The sequence below is a fragment of the Brachionichthys hirsutus genome, chromosome 1 (assembly GCF_040956055.1).
Source record: "Brachionichthys hirsutus isolate HB-005 chromosome 1, CSIRO-AGI_Bhir_v1, whole genome shotgun sequence".
In the NCBI taxonomy this organism is placed as follows: Eukaryota; Metazoa; Chordata; class Actinopteri; order Lophiiformes; family Brachionichthyidae; genus Brachionichthys; species Brachionichthys hirsutus.
The window spans coordinates 10,705,244-10,724,679 of NC_090897.1; the positions used below are offsets into that span (position 1 = coordinate 10,705,244).

The window sequence follows — 19,436 nt, forward strand, 5'->3', positions numbered from 1 at the left end:
TGCATCAGTGCTGTCAGGACAGAATCTTATTTCAAGATACACATTCTGATCAAAACGTGCTAAATAATTGCTGAAATAAGCCATTGCGAAGCTAAGATAGTAAATGTCTTACTAATTTCATAGATTAGTTCAAATGTAAACTAAAAAGCATTCTTGCTCTTTCATGAAGCATTTAAAAAAACAATTCCCATTCAGTCAGAAATTGATTTTATAAATTGTTTTAGATTGTAGCATTGAAGAATTACTAGTTTCCTTTTTTAAATGTGGGATCTTTATTAGGGTAATTTAAACCGGCTTTGTCATTGTAATTTTTCAATTGTGAGACCACAGATCTATTTTTTTAAGCATTGGTACATTAAGTGATAAATCCTGGGTCGGTACCGACAGAGAAACATTTCTCAAACGTCCTTCTCTACTTCAGACATGCAATGCGTCTTCTGACATGCAATGATGCCACAGTGAGTACTTGTGGTACTGTTAGCCCTGCAGGGAGAACCACAGGGTCGGTGAGATCCGATCTGAAGTGGGACTACATGCTTTCTTCTCTCTTTCTAGCTTTAAACGCAACATACTGAAGAATTTAAACGGATTCATTCAAAAATGTATTGCTGCGTAGCTTCCGTTGCATGAATCTAATGAAACAATCTTTGCACGGATTTGGTGCAGCTGGCATTTTCCTTCTATTCCTATCCAACACTGTGGCTGCGGCTGGTACTGCACCTGATCTCGTTTTCCTTGCTACTCAGACCCCAGGAAGACTAGCCATTGTCTCTAGGCAACGGCTAATGGGGATCCTAATAAATAAACTTAAATCCATTACTAAATATATATATATATATTGTGATCTTTATTTCATGGCTTTGACTCATGATGTGCAGTTATTCAAATTTCCACAGATAAGAACAGGTTTCTTTTCGGGCCATCCATATTTTCACAGTAGCTCTACATGTTTTATTTGTTCGGCTTTACTATCCAAAACAAAGGGAGGTGAATTTTCCTTCATTCAATGCATCTGCATCTTCCAATAGATGCTGTTTTTGTGAAGCCTTTGCTTTTCTATGCCTTGTATTTATAGATAATTGGAAGTGGGTCATCTCTCTCGCCAGCTTCATGATTCTGGCTTTCATCGCAAATAAAGCTCATATTTCACTTGGATGCTTTCATTATTGATCAGAAGGGGTATCTGATGTTAGATACCAGTCTACAGTGGAAAAACTAAAAAAAGGTATTTTCCTCATTTAAATGAAACTCATGAGGGAACAGGTAAAATGTTGGGAATGGTGACAACCAATAGTGGATTTATCAGTGGAATGGTCAAATATGGGAATCCTAATTAACTAAATATCCATATTCCTCAGTAGCTTGGAACACAGCCATCTTTGAGGACGTGACTCAGAATGAAGTTGTGAAATTTTCCATCAAGCAGCCGAGATCCACTCAAATGTGGGAGTTTCACAGATGACACCCAGGAGAAGACTCAAGAGTTATCCAAGTTTATTAATATTTTTTTAAACTAATATAAACTCCACAGAATACGATCCTGGTGCCTTTAAGTCATTTAATGCATGGATACCTGCTTTAAGTACTGCATTTTAACACTCTGTTCAAGATATCTTTTTCGCAATATTCATCAGAGTGAAAATACATGGCCTCAGTGCACTCATATTCACGACTACTCATCTACCCCCTTCGCTCTTGTGCAAGTCTATGCGAGTGAGTTAGTCAACAGTATTAGTGTTTTTCATGATGCAGCAGCCAAAGTGGACGCTGCTGCTCAACTACAGACACAAAAGGGAAGGCGGCGGGGGGAAAATGGTTAGAAGGGTGAGAACAAACAGTAAATATTTATCCCAAATTGAGCTGTGTATTTCTCTCCAGACACACACACACACGCACACAGTATCAAATTCACAAAATGATCCCAGGTCGCAGACCGATGTGAAATTTCTTACATACATGTAGACCTGAGATCATCTCACAGAAACCCAGTTCACCATCGCAGGCCCGTCTGCAGGGAGCAACCCTGACGACAAAATAAAATTAAAAAAAAGCATCACAGCAAAACCTCCCCAATCATTTATGTTAGAAAGAACAGTCAAGATAGGGACGCGGCATTCTTACTCTGGCTCCCTAAAATACAGAGGAAGATGGTGACTGTGTTTGTTGTCAAATGAAGGTGTTGGAGGGAGGTGTGACCGTGGCAAAGCGTGTGCATATCCTGGGAGTGACGTGGACACTCTAGGAATACTGGGTGTGCACTAATACGGCGGCTGATCTGTTAACATGTTTCCCTAGATAGGAATGTCCTTAATTTATTTAAAAAACATCTTTCACTAACAATCCACATCTTCTAAACATAAACTAATCAATACAATGATTGGTAAAATTAATCCTGCAATGTTGTTGTTGTTGTTGTTGTTGTTTAAACTGGAGGCTGACATTATATTCTAGTAAAGCAAAGGCATTAGGTTTACAGAAATGCATCTTCACTAGAGCAGCGATCCTCACCTGCAAGTTGTTAGGCCGTGTTAAGCCCGTGTTACATGTGCAAAGAAATGCGTTGCTAGGAAACATGCAGATAAACAAAACAATTATGACACTTGAGGAAACAATCAAAAGCTACATAAAAGCTTCATAAATACAATAAAATCTTAAACCCTTAATGGAGACTTCTAGCTGTTGCAGTAATATGAGATAGCTGGCACTCTAGGCTCAAAGCTTTTTTGTCAGGTGTTTTTATTTTATTTTTTCTCGTAGTCGAGCTGCGCAGGTAATTCATGCCATCTTTGGTTGACTTTAGTACTGAAGGGGAAATTAACATGAGCTCAAATGAAATTTTCAACAGATGGAGGGGGGGGGGGGGGTGTTAGAAAAACAGCATCAACTCTCAGCAGACAGCTGCGCCTCGATGTCCACTCTGCAGATGGGGCACTTCTTATTGGTGAGGAGCCACTGGTCCACACACAGCTGATGGAAGAGGTGCATACATGGTAGGCGTCTGGAAGGACAGAGGCAAAGAGATGAGAACGACTCGCCGGGAGGGGGGGGGTCGTTTAGCAACGCCGTCGTGAAGTGAGGACCAGCTGTAATAAAAATATTAAAATATTCTACTAACACACATTTCATTTGTGCCTCTGAGACATTGTCCTTCATTGTAAAAAAAAAAAAAACTTAGATGCTGTTTGTTGGAGAACTGTGTGAGTTGTGCTCCATAAAATATCACAATTGCACCCAAGAAGAGCCCTGAAACATTTCATGATGAATTCTTCAGGCTGCTGCCCTCAGATCGTAGCTGCCTTTCATTTTAATAGAGGTGCCTCAAAACATTAAACCTTCATACTAGACATGTGTTGAAACTAATTCTGTCATCGGTTTATGGTGGCGTTCTAGTGATATACCAAATTGGCAAAACTAGAAAAAAAAAATAGTTTGAACATTCATGTCTGCGTTAACAGTTTTGACTTTGGTCGTACCAACAGAGGGCAGAAAACTCCTTTTAAAACCTGAGCGAGTGCCAAAAAAAAAAAAACTGTTCCACGAGGCTCATTTTGAGGCACTCTGGGGTTTTCTGCTGATTACTATACCGTTGGGTTTTTTAATACAAATGATATCTCAAGAGAGCCACGAAATGAAACTGCACCTGCCGTCTCAACACACTCCAAACGGTGAGCGACTAATACCCCGGAGGGGCGCCGTTTACCTGACGTCCTCCCCCTCCTCAAGTATCGACAGACAGATGGTGCACTTTTCTTCCGTGTCTTCATCTGCCGCCTCCTCTTCCTCTTGCTTACCAAGCAACTTTCTCTGTTAGTGAGAAAAAACTGAAATGTGACTTTTGATAAGCGGCGCGGACGATTGTAGCTGCCTCAGCAGACTCTAAACATATGGTTGATGATCCTACTCAGCTTTCAGTTACACACATCAGATTAAACACTATGCTGAAACACTAACTTTACAAATGCATTTGCCTTTAAAACAGGAAGCTTGTTTGGAACAGAATAAAAAAAAAAAAACAGGAAATTGTTTTGGGGACAGAGAGAATGGTCATTTTGTCCTGGGAAAAAACAAACCAACCCTTTTTAAACTACGCTAGAATAAACAAATAAAAAGAAAATCACAATTATCCAAATTAAAGTTATTCTAGCGCCGAATTCCCTGGCCCCCCAAGACTACTACTAACATCTACTGTACATGAGAGCAGAGACATGTTTCCAAATCGATTGGTTCATTATTTCTCACCGATTCTGGGGATGCGTGCATATTTTTCCCAATAGATGCCCAAGCTTCAGGGGTTAACTCTTGGTCAATGTCTCTCTCCAACACCTTCTGTATTGGGCGGCAGGGTGTTAGATTGCTTATTTCAATACATTTGGAAACTTGGAAGGAGAACTTTCCCCCAACATTGTCTACACAGCTGCAATCTCACACACTACAGTATTGTTGCGCTAAATGTCGGCTAAACATCAGATGATCGAAGTGAGCACAAAAGACCAATGTGCACTCTGTCCCAGAGTCGACTGTAACAGACATGCACGACTGTACACGTTACCGTGAACAGCACACACACGCTCACCTTTTTGTACTTGTGTGGGTAAGTGCACCTCTCTATGGTTCCCTGAGAGGCTCCTCGGTTCACAGTCCCCAGTCGTTCCTCTAAATGCAGCAGGTCCTGGATGGAGGCAGTAGAAACGTTCCCCTCAGCAAGAACGATGGAAGCGTCAAGAACTAACCGCTCTTCACGTTGCTGCTTTCTACCGCCTATAGCGTGGCCTTCCATTCATAACTCCCCACCAAGCTTAGGTAAAGCAGGCGACTCCGCGACTCTCACCGGAGCTCGAGGGAAGAATCTATCAATTCTTTTGATTAACCGCAGTAGCGGCGCTCAGTTTATCAAGAACTTAAAATGAGGTAACTCCATCCGGTGAAGACTCTGAGAAAACAGAGTGAGGTCACCCAAAGTTAAGACAGAATATATTCTGTATCCAGAGCTCTCATTTCCCTGACAGCTATATTACCAAACTCAGAGAATATTTAAATAAACGAGTACCAAATTGTCAGGATTCCCCCACGACAGGCGCGTTTGTTGAAGAATCACTGTTAGAAAGAAGTTTAAGTCCAGTCGTCCCCGTTAAATGTCATTTTTCTTAATGCCACTCACACAACACCCCTCATTCAACAATGGAAACTAAACCCAAAACAATCAAATCACCAGTTCAGTACTTGTATGCTCATGAAAAATACTATATACACAACACAAATCTAAAAACAGGGCTCACCTCATAGGTTCTTCCAAAGCCAGTCATTCTAGATGAGATGTACCGAATGTGCGGGTAGGTCACTTCGGAGATGCCAGTGTGCTGTCGACACACAGGCAGACATGACAAGCAGCAGGTTTAGTTTCTGTACGGTCAATGCGGGAGGATCCGAGCACGTCTCTCCCCTCTAACAGGAACACATGGCTTCCATTTCACTCAGGCCTCATTCAGGACTACCTGGCAGGGTGTGTGTTTAAGCAGCAGCGGTGCGGGAGCGGTAGTGACTCCGGTGGCCGACCATGAGGCCAGCAACACGGCAGTGTCGCCATTTTAATACAGTCGAGTACACAACTAAACCACTACTAACGGTACTACTACGTGATTCATAGTAGATCATTATCGCCGCCAAGGCGGTTATGTTTTTGACGCCGTTTGTCTGTCTGTTAGCAGGATAACATAAAAACTGCTGGATGGATCTTGATGAAACAAAAATCTAAAGATGGGTCTAACTTAGATCCCATTAGATTGTAATAGCGATATGAACTATCATGCAAAATGTATTCTGGATCTGATCCAGAATGAGGTCAGGAAAAATATTTTACATTGAAAACCCAACCGGTTTTTTATGGCGCCTCGAGTGTTTTTCTATTTCAGTTATGTAACTGTTCAAATAAAGTATTGGCTATGTTACATTTTTCCCATTGAAATATTTCTGATTAAAAGATTTAGAACACTGAATAAAATAGCGTTATATTCTTTTAGCTCATATATGACCAATTGAGCTTTTGTAAGTTTTTTCGCATTTTTCATCCAGTTGTCCTTCTGCTTAATTTGTGTCAGCTTGTTCCCAATAATTGACAGATATTCTCAACAGTATTTTAACCCAATCAACAAAGTACTTTAAAACTCAGAGGAATCTAAGACGTGTGGTGGATCGTACACGTTCAGCCGATCATCCATATTGACTTCCTTCTCCCATTTCAACCCAGGATTCCTGCTGCTGCCCAATTCTTAAATACTAATGTAATTATTTTAATGAAATGCAAACAAAAAGTGTGCCTCAATATAATTTTAAAATGTCAAACGTGGTGAAACAGTTTCAGTGTGCGCACCGCTTTGAACATTTTCATAACAGTGCCACAGATAATTTTGGTCATAATAACAGTGATATTAAATTTTCGTCTCCAATGATTGGGAAAGCCAAAACCGGAGTCAAATTAAAACTAATGAACTCCGCTGAGAGGCTTCATCAAAATTCACTTGCATATCATTTTTCTCTGTCTCGATGATCCCAATTCTGAGTGTGCACGCTGAGATGAGTTGAAGATGAACACCTTTGTAAAGCAGCAGCATGTCTTTGCATCGATTATACAGAAGAGAAAACTGATAATTGACAACTAATGTTTGGACGTTTGAGGTACAAAAAGCAGTTGAGATTTTTTTTGCATCTGCACTTGAAACGCCTGATGAGCTTTTATTAATTTGCTGGTGCATTATTCATACGGTTCACCAAACCATCCCTGAATTAACCGATGCTGTAACGCCGTTCATCTCAGCCAGCCAGGCTTCTTATAAAACTGATTCTTTCTCATTTATGCTAATGTATGCATGTGTGCTGAGGGTTTATCTCACCATGAAGGGGATGGGGAAGTGGTGCAGTCTGGGGGGAGGGTGGTAGTGGGGCAGGTGGGAGTGCAGGTGCCCTGAAGGGTACGGAGCCACAGTCACACCAGCCTCGATGCCAAGCTCCCTGTCGGGAAGACACAGGGGGAAAAAGAACTGTTATTATTCGCTCAAACTTTCCCTCGTGGAGATGATCAATAAACCAATAATCTATAGGCTATTAGAAATGTGTAGGAGTAGACCGATCGCCTCCATCCGCCATGCCTCGTTGCCTCCGATACTGACCATGCCGTTCTCTGCTCAGGCTGGCGAGGGTGGGAAGACATCGTCTGTGGTACGTGGATGTGGTGTCCGTGGCCGTAGTTGGGGTGCATTCGATGCGGGTGTGGAGGAGGACGCTCGTGTGCTCGTCTGCAGGCAAAGGAAATATTATTTGTCTTGTGCAATAATTTGAATACTTAAGATCAGAGAGAAAAAAAAACAACAACTAGGTGGTTGCTGGCAGGACTCACGTGGGGTGCTGCATCATCCTACGCCTCTGGACCTCCATCCTCTGCAGCATCTCGTGTTGATGGAGTCGTTGCACTGAGGCCCCAAACACCGATACGTGCTGGGGCAGGGCCAGGTGGTCCGTAGGCAGGTACTGGGCCAGTGGGAGACTCGTAGTGGACAGCTGATGGGTAGACAGGGGAAGGGGCGGTGCAGGGGGCACAGCGTGGCCCGAGGGGTGGGATGGCAGAGGGGGGTGGATGGTGGCGGCGGGGGGAATGACATAATCTCCTTGTGGAGGGGGCTGAGGTGTAAGCTGGGGGTTCCCATGGGAATGAGGACAGGCGGAGGAAGTCTGATGATGGAGTGAGCGTGCCAGGGGGCCATCTGAGTTTGAGGAGAGAGAACAGTCAAGTAACAAGAAGCAAACACTTGATATTCCGAATTTCTGGAATTTGTCAACGTAAATATCATCAATCCTGTCCTTTAAACAGACGACAAAAACGTGCTCTCAGTCAGACACCAAACCGGAAGGGTTTAAATTCGCACGTTGTGACCAATACTTTGACTCGTCGAGTCACCGATTTTTTGCTATCGTTTCAAACCTTCTGTCGTTAATGTGATGTGTTTCTAACAAAGATAAAACTGCCCAAGTTCATTACTGTGAGCCATCTTTTATAAATATTCATTCAGTGTATTTTTGTTCTTCTTGGTGTCGACTTCCTTGCTTCTTTCCCGAGCAGCAGTTTCATGAGGAGCAGAATTACAAAGTGCTTTTATAATTTTATGCTACACGGCTCATACGACATCATGGAGTCCATACTGTTTTGCAGCTTGTTGTAAACTTCACCTCACGCAGACCTAAATGAACCCCGACACAGACAGCGGCATCATTACGGCTCAACTCTCAGGTAACCCGCCTGCCAGAGGAACCTGGCGACGCCGCTTCACTCGTCACGCCGAGCTATTCTGAGTAGAAGGAGCAATTAGTAGCTAACTTTTCCTGGTGCCGTTGGCACAAGGACCATCAGGTTCTGTTTAATTAGCATCACCATTTGGGTTAAGGAGTGCAGCTGTGTGCCAATTTTCACAAGCACTGTGCCCCCACCCCCCTTTACACAGTAAACGGCTCTAGTCCGACTGAACTGCTCTTCCGTCTCCCGAATTAGCTATTGGCTGTGAGAAACTTGACATTTTCAGCAACATGTACCTTGTACTGTAGTTTTACTCTGACTCACCAGCGTTACGTTTCCCGTCTCAGTCTAATCTTACAGCGGCCCGCTACACATCACAAGAGGAATATACGATAAAAAGCAACCAAATTTAATGTCTCCTTCTTATCTAGCTTAGAAGCATTAACTATGTCCTGGGCCTCAGTTAAACATTCACTAAAGAAGAGGTGGACTGCTCCCGTCTCCGTGGGCCAGATGGCTGGTTAGCGGTAGCGCCTTTAGCAGGATATTAATGTGTGCCACTGGGGTCACGTGAGATGCTGGCATGGTTTACTACACCGTTAACAATAAAAGGTTACAGTCCTCTGCAGTGTAGCACCGACTACTGCTGATCAAACACAGACAAAAAAACACAAATAAAACAGGATTTATGATACGTTTTCTTCTATTTGAATAAAAGAAGAAGCTAGAATGACATTAACACATTTTCTATAACAATTCTGAACTGAGCCTTATGAAAAACCCAGATAGGAGCCTGCTGGACGTGCCCGTTTTCCTTTATTAAATAAATGGTCTGTACTCACAGGAAGGGTGCATGTAATGTCTGCAGGGCTGGGTTTGTGTTTGTGGCTGAGCCACCATCGAGGAGCTGAATGAGTCCACCACAGCGGGCTGGCTGGGTCCGGGGGTGGCCTGTGAAACGTAAGCAGGAGGCCGCGAGGTGGAGCCCGGGCAGCACGGGTCAAAGGCCGACGTGCTGCCGTGGAAACTAGCCCCGCCGTTTCCACTGCTCCGAACACCGCTGCTGCTCAGGTCCACTGGCAGCGTTTGCTGTGGAAAGAAGGGGGACGGCAAAGAGAAACAAGAACTCCTGAGTAATTCTGACATTATGAAATGATGACCCCCACACCGGTGAGTAGATGGATTATTAGAAGGCATCCGTCTTTGGGGGTTTTACTGTATACGGCATGTATCTAAGCTAAGTGTGGCAGCTCCCTAATAATAAAAACAATGAGCGTCTGGCTAATGAAGGCTGCATACCTGGTCGTGGTAGTGGCCTGTATTGCTGCTACTACCGTTGCTGCTGCCGACGCCAGCGCAGGGTGCAGGCAGTGCACTGGGCCGCTCCACGGTGCAGCTCGGCTCTTGAAAGGGCAGGGTCCCCGGCGGCTGCGGCGCAGGGTGGTGAACGTGGTGGATGAAGTGGTGACCGTTGCTGTGGCTGTGCAGAGAGCCACTGGTCTGCTGAGAGGACGATGCCTGCAGGCAGCTTGAATGGGAATGGCTGAGGGACAGGTGACCGGGGGATGGCCCCCCACACGGGGAGTGCTGCTGACAGCAGGACGGGAGTCTGGGCATGGCTGTACCCACATTTTCTCCTGCTGTATCTGGGAAACTGGGTCTGTGGTCATCTGGCAAAAGTAAAAACGCACGATTAGGGGAAAACTTCAGGGTTAGATGAAAGCTGCCTAAGAGCAAAAGAAAACGTGCCATGTCTCGTCTTACCCTGCGTGGCTTTGCGAGTTGAGCCATTTGGCCTCTGTGGGTGCATACTTTCAGGTACTGAGCCTGGGCAGCTAGTGGAAGGGCCTGGGGCATCATTGAGCTCTGAGGTAGAGGCATGATGGGAAGATGACGAGGAGGACGACCTGACGGTTTGAGGGTGAATGCTGCCAGACGTTGTTGGCACAACTGAGAGATCTGCAGGAAAGAGAGAGAGAAAATAAAGTGATGACGAAGGAAAGGTTTTAACTTAACTTTAATGAAATTATATGCAGATGTACCAGACATGGAATAGCAACACGACAGTGGAAAAGTGAGGCCCATAACATGTGTGTGTGTGTGTGTGCACGTCTGCACAGGCTCAACAGTCGAGTAGAGATAGCTCTCATTCTCATTCTAGTGTGTGCAGCCAGTCTGCTTTTCATGCTCACAAATAAACTCACTTGTTCTCCACAGAAATGCAAATAATATAATACTCAAAGTTCTACTACTGTAATAGTACAGTACATGGGGTTTTCAGAAGCTAAAGTTAGCAGTCTGTTCTTTTCACTGGGTTTTAAATTGTTTTGGATGGAGCTCAACGTTGTTTAATCTATTCGTCCAAACACACTACATAAAATTACAGTGATAATTTAAGAGATTAAGACGAGTACCATCTTCATCAACGGTGAGGTCCACCACCTCCCCAGCATTCTGGCGCAGCGGTTGGATGACGGTCGACAGCCTGTGCCGTCCACGGGGCTCCTGGAGACGATTCTGGGAGCAACTGTTAGCCCAAATCCGTCCCAGACCCCCAGATGAGCGAGATCTGTAGACAAGAGACACAAAAACTCTTCAGTCAACCGCAGCACAAACGCCTCCGTGCTGATAGGCGTTACAGCACAACGTTGAAACTCCACGTTTTGTTTTGAATCACAATTCTTTGAGAATATTGTTTTTAGTCACGGCAGAAATGATAGCGGAAGAGCAGAACGGACACTCCAACCCGCTTAAATGACCACGGAGACCTCAGAAAGCTCCAATGCAGCTGCTTTGTGTGAAATATTCCTTAGTGCATCTATGCAAAGACAGAATCAATACACTGTGAACATCTCTAACCAACTGCAGACAGTTCTCTCAGCTCTGAATCCACATCACATCCCTCCCCAGTCTGACCAGCCACCCTTCTTTCTGCGCTAGATTTGTTTTGTACCTTTTTCCCGCTACAGCACTTCACCAGCTATTTAATTTTCTTGCTCCAAGGTTTCTGTTGCTCTGCTCATGGCTCTCTGAGACTGGAGTGAGAGTCCAGGGAATAGCAACCCCCCCCCCACACACACACACACAAACACACACCCCTCGGTGCCGTAAGGCCAGAGGAACAGAGGGATGAGGAATGAGCCTGAGGGACAGGAGACAAGAGGGGGGAAGGAGAGAGCCATGAAGCTGGATACCATGGAGCTTTGCTCCAGAGGGATTTCACTGCTGTTCCCTCAGAGTCGCATCGCATGGCTGGAGGCAGAGGGCTGCATATTCAGTAACAAACGTGCTGCCCTGTTATCTGAACACCATTCTAAGTGGGGGAGAAACGCATCACAACATATTCTTGTTGAACCGATGTCAAACGATTCAGAGTCTGTCCTTTCCCCTGCAGATATTCACAATACTGTAAAAAGGAAACGGACGCAATCAAATTGTGCACAAGTAATAATAGCGCATAAATCATCTCAAGCCAACAGTGTGTGATATGTATCCTTTGGTCATTTGTATCCTTCTGGATGTGTGTTATAAAAGAAGAAAAAAGGTTTCTTTATTAATCCTGCATGGGAAAATTCTTTTTCCACACGACATGCATTTTTTTTTTTTTTTTACACACAAATAATTAATAGAGAGCTGGTTGAGGGGAGGTCAAGCACCGTAGGACCCATGGAGCAACTTCTGGGGTTTGCTGCCTTGCTCAAGGGCACCTCAGCAGCGCTCAGGAGGCAAACCTGCACCTCTGCAACCAGCAGAACACCCTCCCCGCGTCTAGGCTCTTGTTGGCCTTAAACCACCCACTCGCCTCAAGCGGGCGTTGATCCGGCCACGCTCCGGTGCCGAGCTGAGCTCCTGCCGCCGCAGACACAAACTGCGTACTGCAAAAACATCCACACTATTGATCGTAGTTAACATATGCACAGTTTGCATGTAAACTTGTGCCGTAATTGTTGGTGGAAAAAACTCGTTTTCATGATTTTAAATTGAACAAAGTACATCAATAATGTCCAGAACCGGACCCAAAGGCAACACCGTTAGATTTTAGCTGTCGATCATCTAAAACACGAGACGAACACGATCAGTCAGGTTGAATTATTGCTCTACTCACATTTAGTAAGGGTAAATACGCTGCAGTCGCTCGCTTGAGTCACGTGTCAGCTGTGTTTCGATGGAGGAAATGCCGTTTGTGATAAGGGGAATTCCCATTAGCTCATACCGTCATCCATCCAGTTCAGTTTCCTGTGAGTCATCCTTCGCTCCCCCAAAGCAAGTGATCAAGGAGAAAGCTGATTAAACGTTGTACTCAACAATACACACTCGTCTCCACACGTGTGTGTGTGTGTACAGACACACAATAAAAACGACTAAAACCACACAGCCGTGGGGGTTGACGAGCAGAAGGGGGCGCAAGGCGTTTATGTTGAGATCCGCCTGCACAGACTCTTCAGCTCAGAGAGCAGCAGAAGCCGCTGGGGAGCCGTCCCTTAATTAAGGAGACCTGGGATTATTTTGTAAATATCTGTTTGCCACCGTGACCCCCTGAGGGTGCAGGTGAGGAAAAGGAGAAAACAATACATCGTAAACATCAAGACTATGGGAATGGGTGTCTTGGCAAAGCGGAGGTTGTTCATGCCAACGTGACGCGAGTCAGAGACCCTGGGGATCGAGGGGGGGGGGGGGGGGGGGGCAAGGGCTGCAGAGGCAACAAGCAGCCTGCAGGGAGTTCAAGGAAATGACATCGTATGTGTCAGGAAAAGCACTGCAGAGGGACAAACAATGTGATGCGCCAAAGTTTTATAAAGACATTGAGATTATTTTTGACAATAAATGATCGTACTATATTAGACGTGCATGACTATTCACTGCGTCAATGTGATGTACATTATTATAACCAAGCAGCTCATTCCACTGGATTTACACGTCCACATGGTGATCTGGATCATCAAAAAGGTTCTAAATTGTTCTTTGGTATCTTTATACACATGAAAGTAAAAGTGGTTTTGTAGGTTGATATATTTGCCGGACAGTCATGAAATACATGATATCGTTTTATTCACTTCAAATAGAGGTAAAGTTTTCGACATGGATTCGTAATCGCAGTCACAGAACCTCGAATGAACCCGAGCCCCGTTTTGTGGTCTTCCTGTTGCCATGAGCTGAAATGCAGAATCAAAGAAGCAACTGTTCAAGTCCTTATTTTGAGAGATGCATATCAGCAACATAATCCTTGTTTATTTTAACTCACTGTACAATCTCTCTACCGAACGCACCCTGAAGAGCACTGGTGAAACAGACGGATGTTTTTTATGTCCCCTTTGAATTTGAGAGAACTGTGGAGAAGAAATGACAGCCAGCAGATAACGAAATGCACATTGACAGCAGTTTGAGTAACATTTAGAAACACGCTCGTCTAAAAGTGATCTTAAACATTATATAGAAGCTTCGAAACATGTCTAAATTCCACCCACGAGCTACAAGGACGAGTCCTCTGTTCACACCAGGAGACACTCTGCTGGTGAGCTGGAGCTGAAAATGTATGACAATCACTGAGGATTGTAGTTGGGAGTTATTAATAAGCCATTATAGATGGTTTATATATCCATGACAACCTCAATCGCCTCGACTACAGCAGCTTTAGGGGTCACGAAGGTTGCTGGAGCCGATTCCAGTCTCGTTATCGCAGGCTACCAGAACGAGGTCCCCAAGAAGAGTGTCTTGGACCTACTTGGGGAGTACTGTAGATTTTCAGGAATCAAGTAAGCAATATTGAGTACGATTTTAAATCGTTTATTTTCACCATAATTTGTTGATCGTGTTTAAAATCATTCAAGATTTCATTGTGAATTGGTTCCTTCTCTAAAAGAAGACCACCTGTCCGATGCGTCCATCTTCCATCAGTCCCTTGAGTGGTGACTTTAAATTGTCACAATTTCTACTGCAAAGGAAAATTAACTCATTTTCATACCGTCCAAAAATGAATAAAACCAATTCTGGAGGGTTTTGTGTCTTTGGAGACGTTTTATGGGAAATCACACCTGATTTCTCGTAAATGTGCTCCAGCATGCATAAAAGACTGAACTGTTTATTTGTACCGGGAAGCCAGCAACCCCAAATGCGACCCACATCCGTGGCACTTGTTTTCCCAATGATACGTTAGTACTTATTTCCAAGTACCGTAATAAACTAATGATGGCGATACATCGTTGTACACAAAACAATCTTTCAACCTGCTAAATTAAAGGGAGCGCTGTTTGCTGTAAATTAACAGAGGCACCGAGAGGCATGTGACTTTCTTGTGATCATGGGCTTTTCATTACAACTTCTTTTCCTGAGCAATGAAAGCTGTGGAATCTGAGAGAAACAAGAAATCCATTGGAAATGCTTCATTCATTTGTGTTCATTTATCCCCGAGAATCATAAATATATTTTAACAGAAGCAGCCAGCAACTCCTCCCCCCCCCCCCCCCCCACCCGACTCCACGTTCTGTGGTCGGGGTCCTAATTACCGTAAGTTAATGGGTAATTATGTGTCCTTGAAATAAACTCACTCTCATTGTCTGGACAACACACTATTTCATTCCACTGCAACAGAACATTTTACATTATAAATAGGAAGAACAGAAATGCCACAACAACCTTGACCTGGCATCAAACAAGAGCGATTCATGTTCTAAAGAGGGGAAACTATAACGTATGACCTGTTAAACAAAGAGAGGGAGAAGCTTGAACCTCGCCTCGAGCTTCTCATTGCTTAGAAACCAAAAGCTCTCTAAAAGTACACAATTACGTTCCTTAATCTGACAAAATATTGATTAGCCAACAGATTGCATACCTGAGAGGAATTAAGACAATGATTTGTTTTACATTACTACTGATCAATTAAATGATCGACCAGTTCTTAGTCCAAATATGTTCCCAATGGAAATGGAGAAACACACACCGGACACTTTCATAGCACGGTAACCTCGAGTCAGTCCGATTCAACGTAGAGCGATACCATATTTAGGAGAAACACGGCAAACGTAAAACGCAAATAAAACGAGAGGTGCCCACCTGAAGCCGTCTCCAACGGTCACGATCTCCACCTCACTGTCAGTTGAGGTGACATTGATCTCCTCACTTGCAGGGATGGCGGGAGCAGGAGCTGGAGTCGCTTCAATCACCACCACGTCCTCATCAAGAGCACCTGAAAGCATCCCATCAATTTAGCATGGCGCCGACACATACCATAACATCTGACAAAGCAAACAAGGCATTCAGCAACTATCATGGAAACAGGGAGGCTCTCTGCAGGGCTGTCTGACTCACCCCCCCCATTCCTCCACAAATGTTTGAGGAAATCAGCTCAGTCACTTTTGCAAAATGATTTAAATTCATTTCGAAACTCGTTTTTGAAGAGAAGTGACTATTTCCCAATACATGGGTAATAGTATGACTGGAGGAGTACTTAAATAAAATTCCTTCTGTAGTTTAAAGGCCAATAAACAAAACTCAGTTACTTGTTTTTATTTTCCAAAGCCTAAGACTAAAACTGAGGGATTTGTGAATGTTTCATTAGGGTTGTCATGTAAACCGCAGCGTCAGACTAAAGGTCAGTGAAATGTAGGTCATCAGAGATAAACTTGGTCTGCACTGGGGTTGGCCTTTTCTCTTCGCCTCGCCTCAATCTGTTATACATTAGGCTTTCTGCGGAACAGATCCCCCCCCCCCCCAGGCCAGCCTGGACACACAATTTAATACAAATTAAAGACAAAGGGAGAAAATAAGTGTTTTGAATTTAAGCGTCAAAAATCCATTTCAAAACAGAGGAAAAAGCATTACATTATTGATCTTGATTGCAATTGATCATCATTTCTCTATATCCACATAAATCAAATTTAAAAAAAAGGATATTGTTTACACACATCTATTCAGAATGACCAGTACAATAGAGCTATTATTAAATTCAGCTGACAGCTGGAAATCCAGTGCGCTGGAGCTGATGAAAGCACGTTTTAAAATAACAGTCCATTTTATGCTGGAGCAGTTGGGCTGGTTTGTGCGCATCGTGAAGCGAGCTCCCCGCTCTAAACCGCGGGTCTCCTGAGAGCGGCTGCTTCGGGTCTCTGGTGAAGCCTTCAGGTCGTTTCACAAACAACAAACCATTACTTACAACATGAAGAGAACTGTAGCCCGAGTGTGGCTGCAGCAGTGTACCGAATGTAACAGTACACCCTTCATCGTTTGCAAGCGTCGGAACATAAAACTAGAATAGTAAAAATATTAGAAAGCAAAAACTAATCATGAATATCGATCCATGCATTTATCTGATGTGCATTAATCTGGCTAATACGTACATTTCACTCAATATGAGCCCGTTGGAGGCGGGATCAAACCGTTTCCTGCTTTAACTCTTTTGAAAAGGTAGGTTTCATCACTTGCCTCTTCATGCTGTAAACAAATGTCGTGATTTCCCTCCGAGACCTGCCGTTTCTATGCAAAGGCTGTCTCCCAGCAGCATCCAAATCTTCTCCCACCTGCCTCTCACCACAGAGACAACTAACTTTCCATTCAGCCCCCTAGGAACACGACACAAGGAATATTTACCGAGGCCAAGGACTGTAGTTTCTTTCAAATTAGACACACGTTCCATTTGTCGTTGCTGGAACAACTCCATAATCAGAACATAGTAGATGTCCTTCATATGCACAGTATGCATAAGGACCACAGCACAGAGCTATGGCTGAGATGTAGGAGCTGTAAACTTGTTCCAACAGGTACCGAGGGCTGCATTTTCTATTGCGATCTGCCAAAAGCAGAGAGGAGTAGCCATTTCTGTGTCAGCTGCACTGCTGCGATTACAAACATAGAACTACACGCAATATTATGTAACAACTGGATTTAAACCAGTGAGGAAAAACCTGCTCATCCCCCTATTCTATTCTATTCTATTCTATGAATCCACCTGTAGTGCAAAGAAAACCTATGGCATCGTGAGTCCACCTCATTGAATGAACGTCAAGTGAGATTAGTTAAAAGCATCAACGTGGGTGAATCTGAACCCTTAAAAGTATCGATGAGAAGTGCACCGACATCCACTTTCAGTCACGCGTGCTGCATGAGGAAGACAAACCCGTGTATGAAAAGAGAAGTCCCAGAGTCAAACTCTGAATCAGCTTCCAGTGTTAGTGAAGCAGTGAAGCAGCTACCGGCAGAGCTCGGGGAGGATCCCACATTAAAATGCGACTTGAAGCCGTGACTTTGGGCATGTTGGAGACGTCGTTGGAGGAGTTTCAAGTGGCGCCATTGCTCCACTGTCTCCATTATAGCAATAACACAATTGTGCAAACTGAGCTTTTCCAAGCCTAATTTACATCAGGAACATGTGCAGGTAGTGACAGAGGGCTGTGGGCCAGGAGCTGCCTCTTACCCACCCTGCAGGAACGGAGCATGTGTGTGTGCCTCCCCCAGGCTCAGGTTTCCCACTGATAGTTTAATCACATTTACCTGCTGTCTCAGTAATCAGTCGTGTGAACGCTTGGGCCGCCAATGGGACACTGTGTATACTGTACATATTAAAATACATTTAGATGGCTCTCCGTTGAACTGCCCACCTGGCCGATTGATTCCAGGAGCCATTTGGTCGGAGACTTTATGCTTCGGGGCAGGTATGGCACCGCCCGGGCCACACCCATGAGCCATGTCTCTGCCAACGGGCCCAGCACGAAAAGACAATATAGGCCCGACCTCCAGAGGACTCACCGCCGAGGGAACGGGTGCAATGTGGATCGGTCAACGGCAAGGGGCTCAACGAACCGATCCCCAGACACAGAGACTAGAAGAGACTTACTTTTTCCATCTGGGTTTTGAAAGAAAATCTGAAACCGTTGCTGCCCTACTCTGCTTTGATGCAAGGAAAGGAAGTGTGAAACAGACGGATATCCAGGCTTTGATGGATATCATCAACTAGAACGGCATTATTTTGAGGAAAGCAGATGTCGGATATTAAACCTTTTTAGACGTCAGCAGGGTCGACTTACTTGACCTCTTGCACTTTTTAACTGAAGACCCACCCTTTCAAACAACAAGACCGTTAGTGTTTGGTTTGTAATCACCTGTGGCAACAGAAGCGCTGTTGGGCTGGCTGATGGTGCTGCTGACATCGACATAGAGCTCGTCTTCTACCTCGGTAGAAGACGGGGAAGACGAGTCACTACTCGGCTCCTCACTGGAGCTACTGGTGCTGTGGAGTAGAGCGTACTTCCTTCGCGCAATAACTTCACGCTTCTTCCTCTGCAGGAGAAGTCGCTCTTTTTGCTTCTGAGTCCGCTGACCCCCTCCTGGAGCAGTCTTCACAAAGCGCTTCCTATGCAGAGGCCGCCGGCTGCTGCTCAAACACTGCTGCTGCTTCAACAGCACCGGCTCGGCCTCGGATCGCACCCACTTGTGTGAACGATTTCCCCGAGTTCGACCCAGAACGGGCCGCAGGCCAACACCGGCGGCTCCTCCCGCTGTCAAAGCTGGAGCCTTATGTTGGTCGCCTGTTGCTGCATCACCATCCTCCTCTGATGTGAGAGTGTCTGAGTCCCCGAATTGCAAGCTAGAAGATGGAGAGGATGCACAGTCACTGAAAGAGGACTCTTGATTAGGCTCATCCTCACTGGGGTGCTGCAAAAGTTCTACCCTGGGACGCTGCGGGGCCAGTGAACTCTCACTGATGTGACCGTCCTTCAGCGAGCAGTCTGAAGGCCCCGCCTGTTGGCCCTTTCTTTTTCTGCGCACAGGAAGGCTCCGTTCTGAGTCTCTCAAGGTTCCTGTGTCAGTCAGCGGAAGATGTCTCGACTCGCACAGGGTCTCAAATTCGCTGCCTGCCTTTCCAATCACCTCCATGTTGTTAGTGAAGCTCTTGGCTGCATCCATGGGCTCTGGGTTCATCAGCGGCTCCTTCAGATGCTCCTGTCTGCTGGTGGCCTCTGGTGGTACCTCACTCTTCATGGTGGCAGGTGTGTCCTCAAAGGGTAAACACCAAGTGTACTTGCATCAGCTCCTAAACATCTATCCACAGCATCTCCACAAGACCTGCAAAAAAACAGATTTTTTTTTTTAACCACAGTTGGACAAGCTCTTCTGCTGCGTTACTACCAAAGCACAGATCATTTATAGGCCAAGATCTTTTATC

General features: G+C 44.8%; 1 protein-coding gene across 1 annotated transcript; it reads right to left on the reverse strand.

Moving 5' to 3' along the window:
- Positions 1-2,880: 2,880 nt before the first annotated feature.
- Positions 2,881-19,256, reverse strand: rnf111 (ring finger protein 111). Its single transcript, XM_068738429.1, has 14 exons — positions 18,373-19,256; positions 15,332-15,464; positions 10,696-10,850; positions 10,046-10,240; positions 9,581-9,951; positions 9,124-9,370; positions 7,391-7,754; positions 7,164-7,289; positions 6,888-7,005; positions 5,277-5,357; positions 4,574-4,669; positions 4,240-4,326; positions 3,701-3,804; positions 2,881-2,998 (listed from the first exon to the last, which is right to left on the reverse strand). The coding sequence occupies exons 1-14, from the start codon at positions 19,250-19,252 to the stop codon at positions 2,881-2,883; spliced, it is 3,075 nt and encodes a 1,024-aa protein (XP_068594530.1). The 5' UTR covers positions 19,253-19,256.
- Positions 19,257-19,436: the final 180 nt, after the last annotated feature.

What these genes read in the sequence shown, in the direction of transcription:
- rnf111 (XM_068738429.1), bottom strand. Translation starts at nt 19,252, where the DNA reads ATGAAGAGTGAGGTACCACCAGAGGCCACCAGCAGACAGGAGCATCTG. An exon ending in ACCCACACAAGTACAAAAAG is followed by an intron (nt 4,327 to 4,573) that starts GTGAGCGTGTGT and finishes CGCCCAATACAG; the next exon opens with AAGGTGTTGGAGAGAGACAT. An exon ending in TGCACGCATCCCCAGAATCG is followed by an intron (nt 3,805 to 4,239) that starts GTGAGAAATAAT and finishes TCTCACTAACAG; the next exon opens with AGAAAGTTGCTTGGTAAGCA.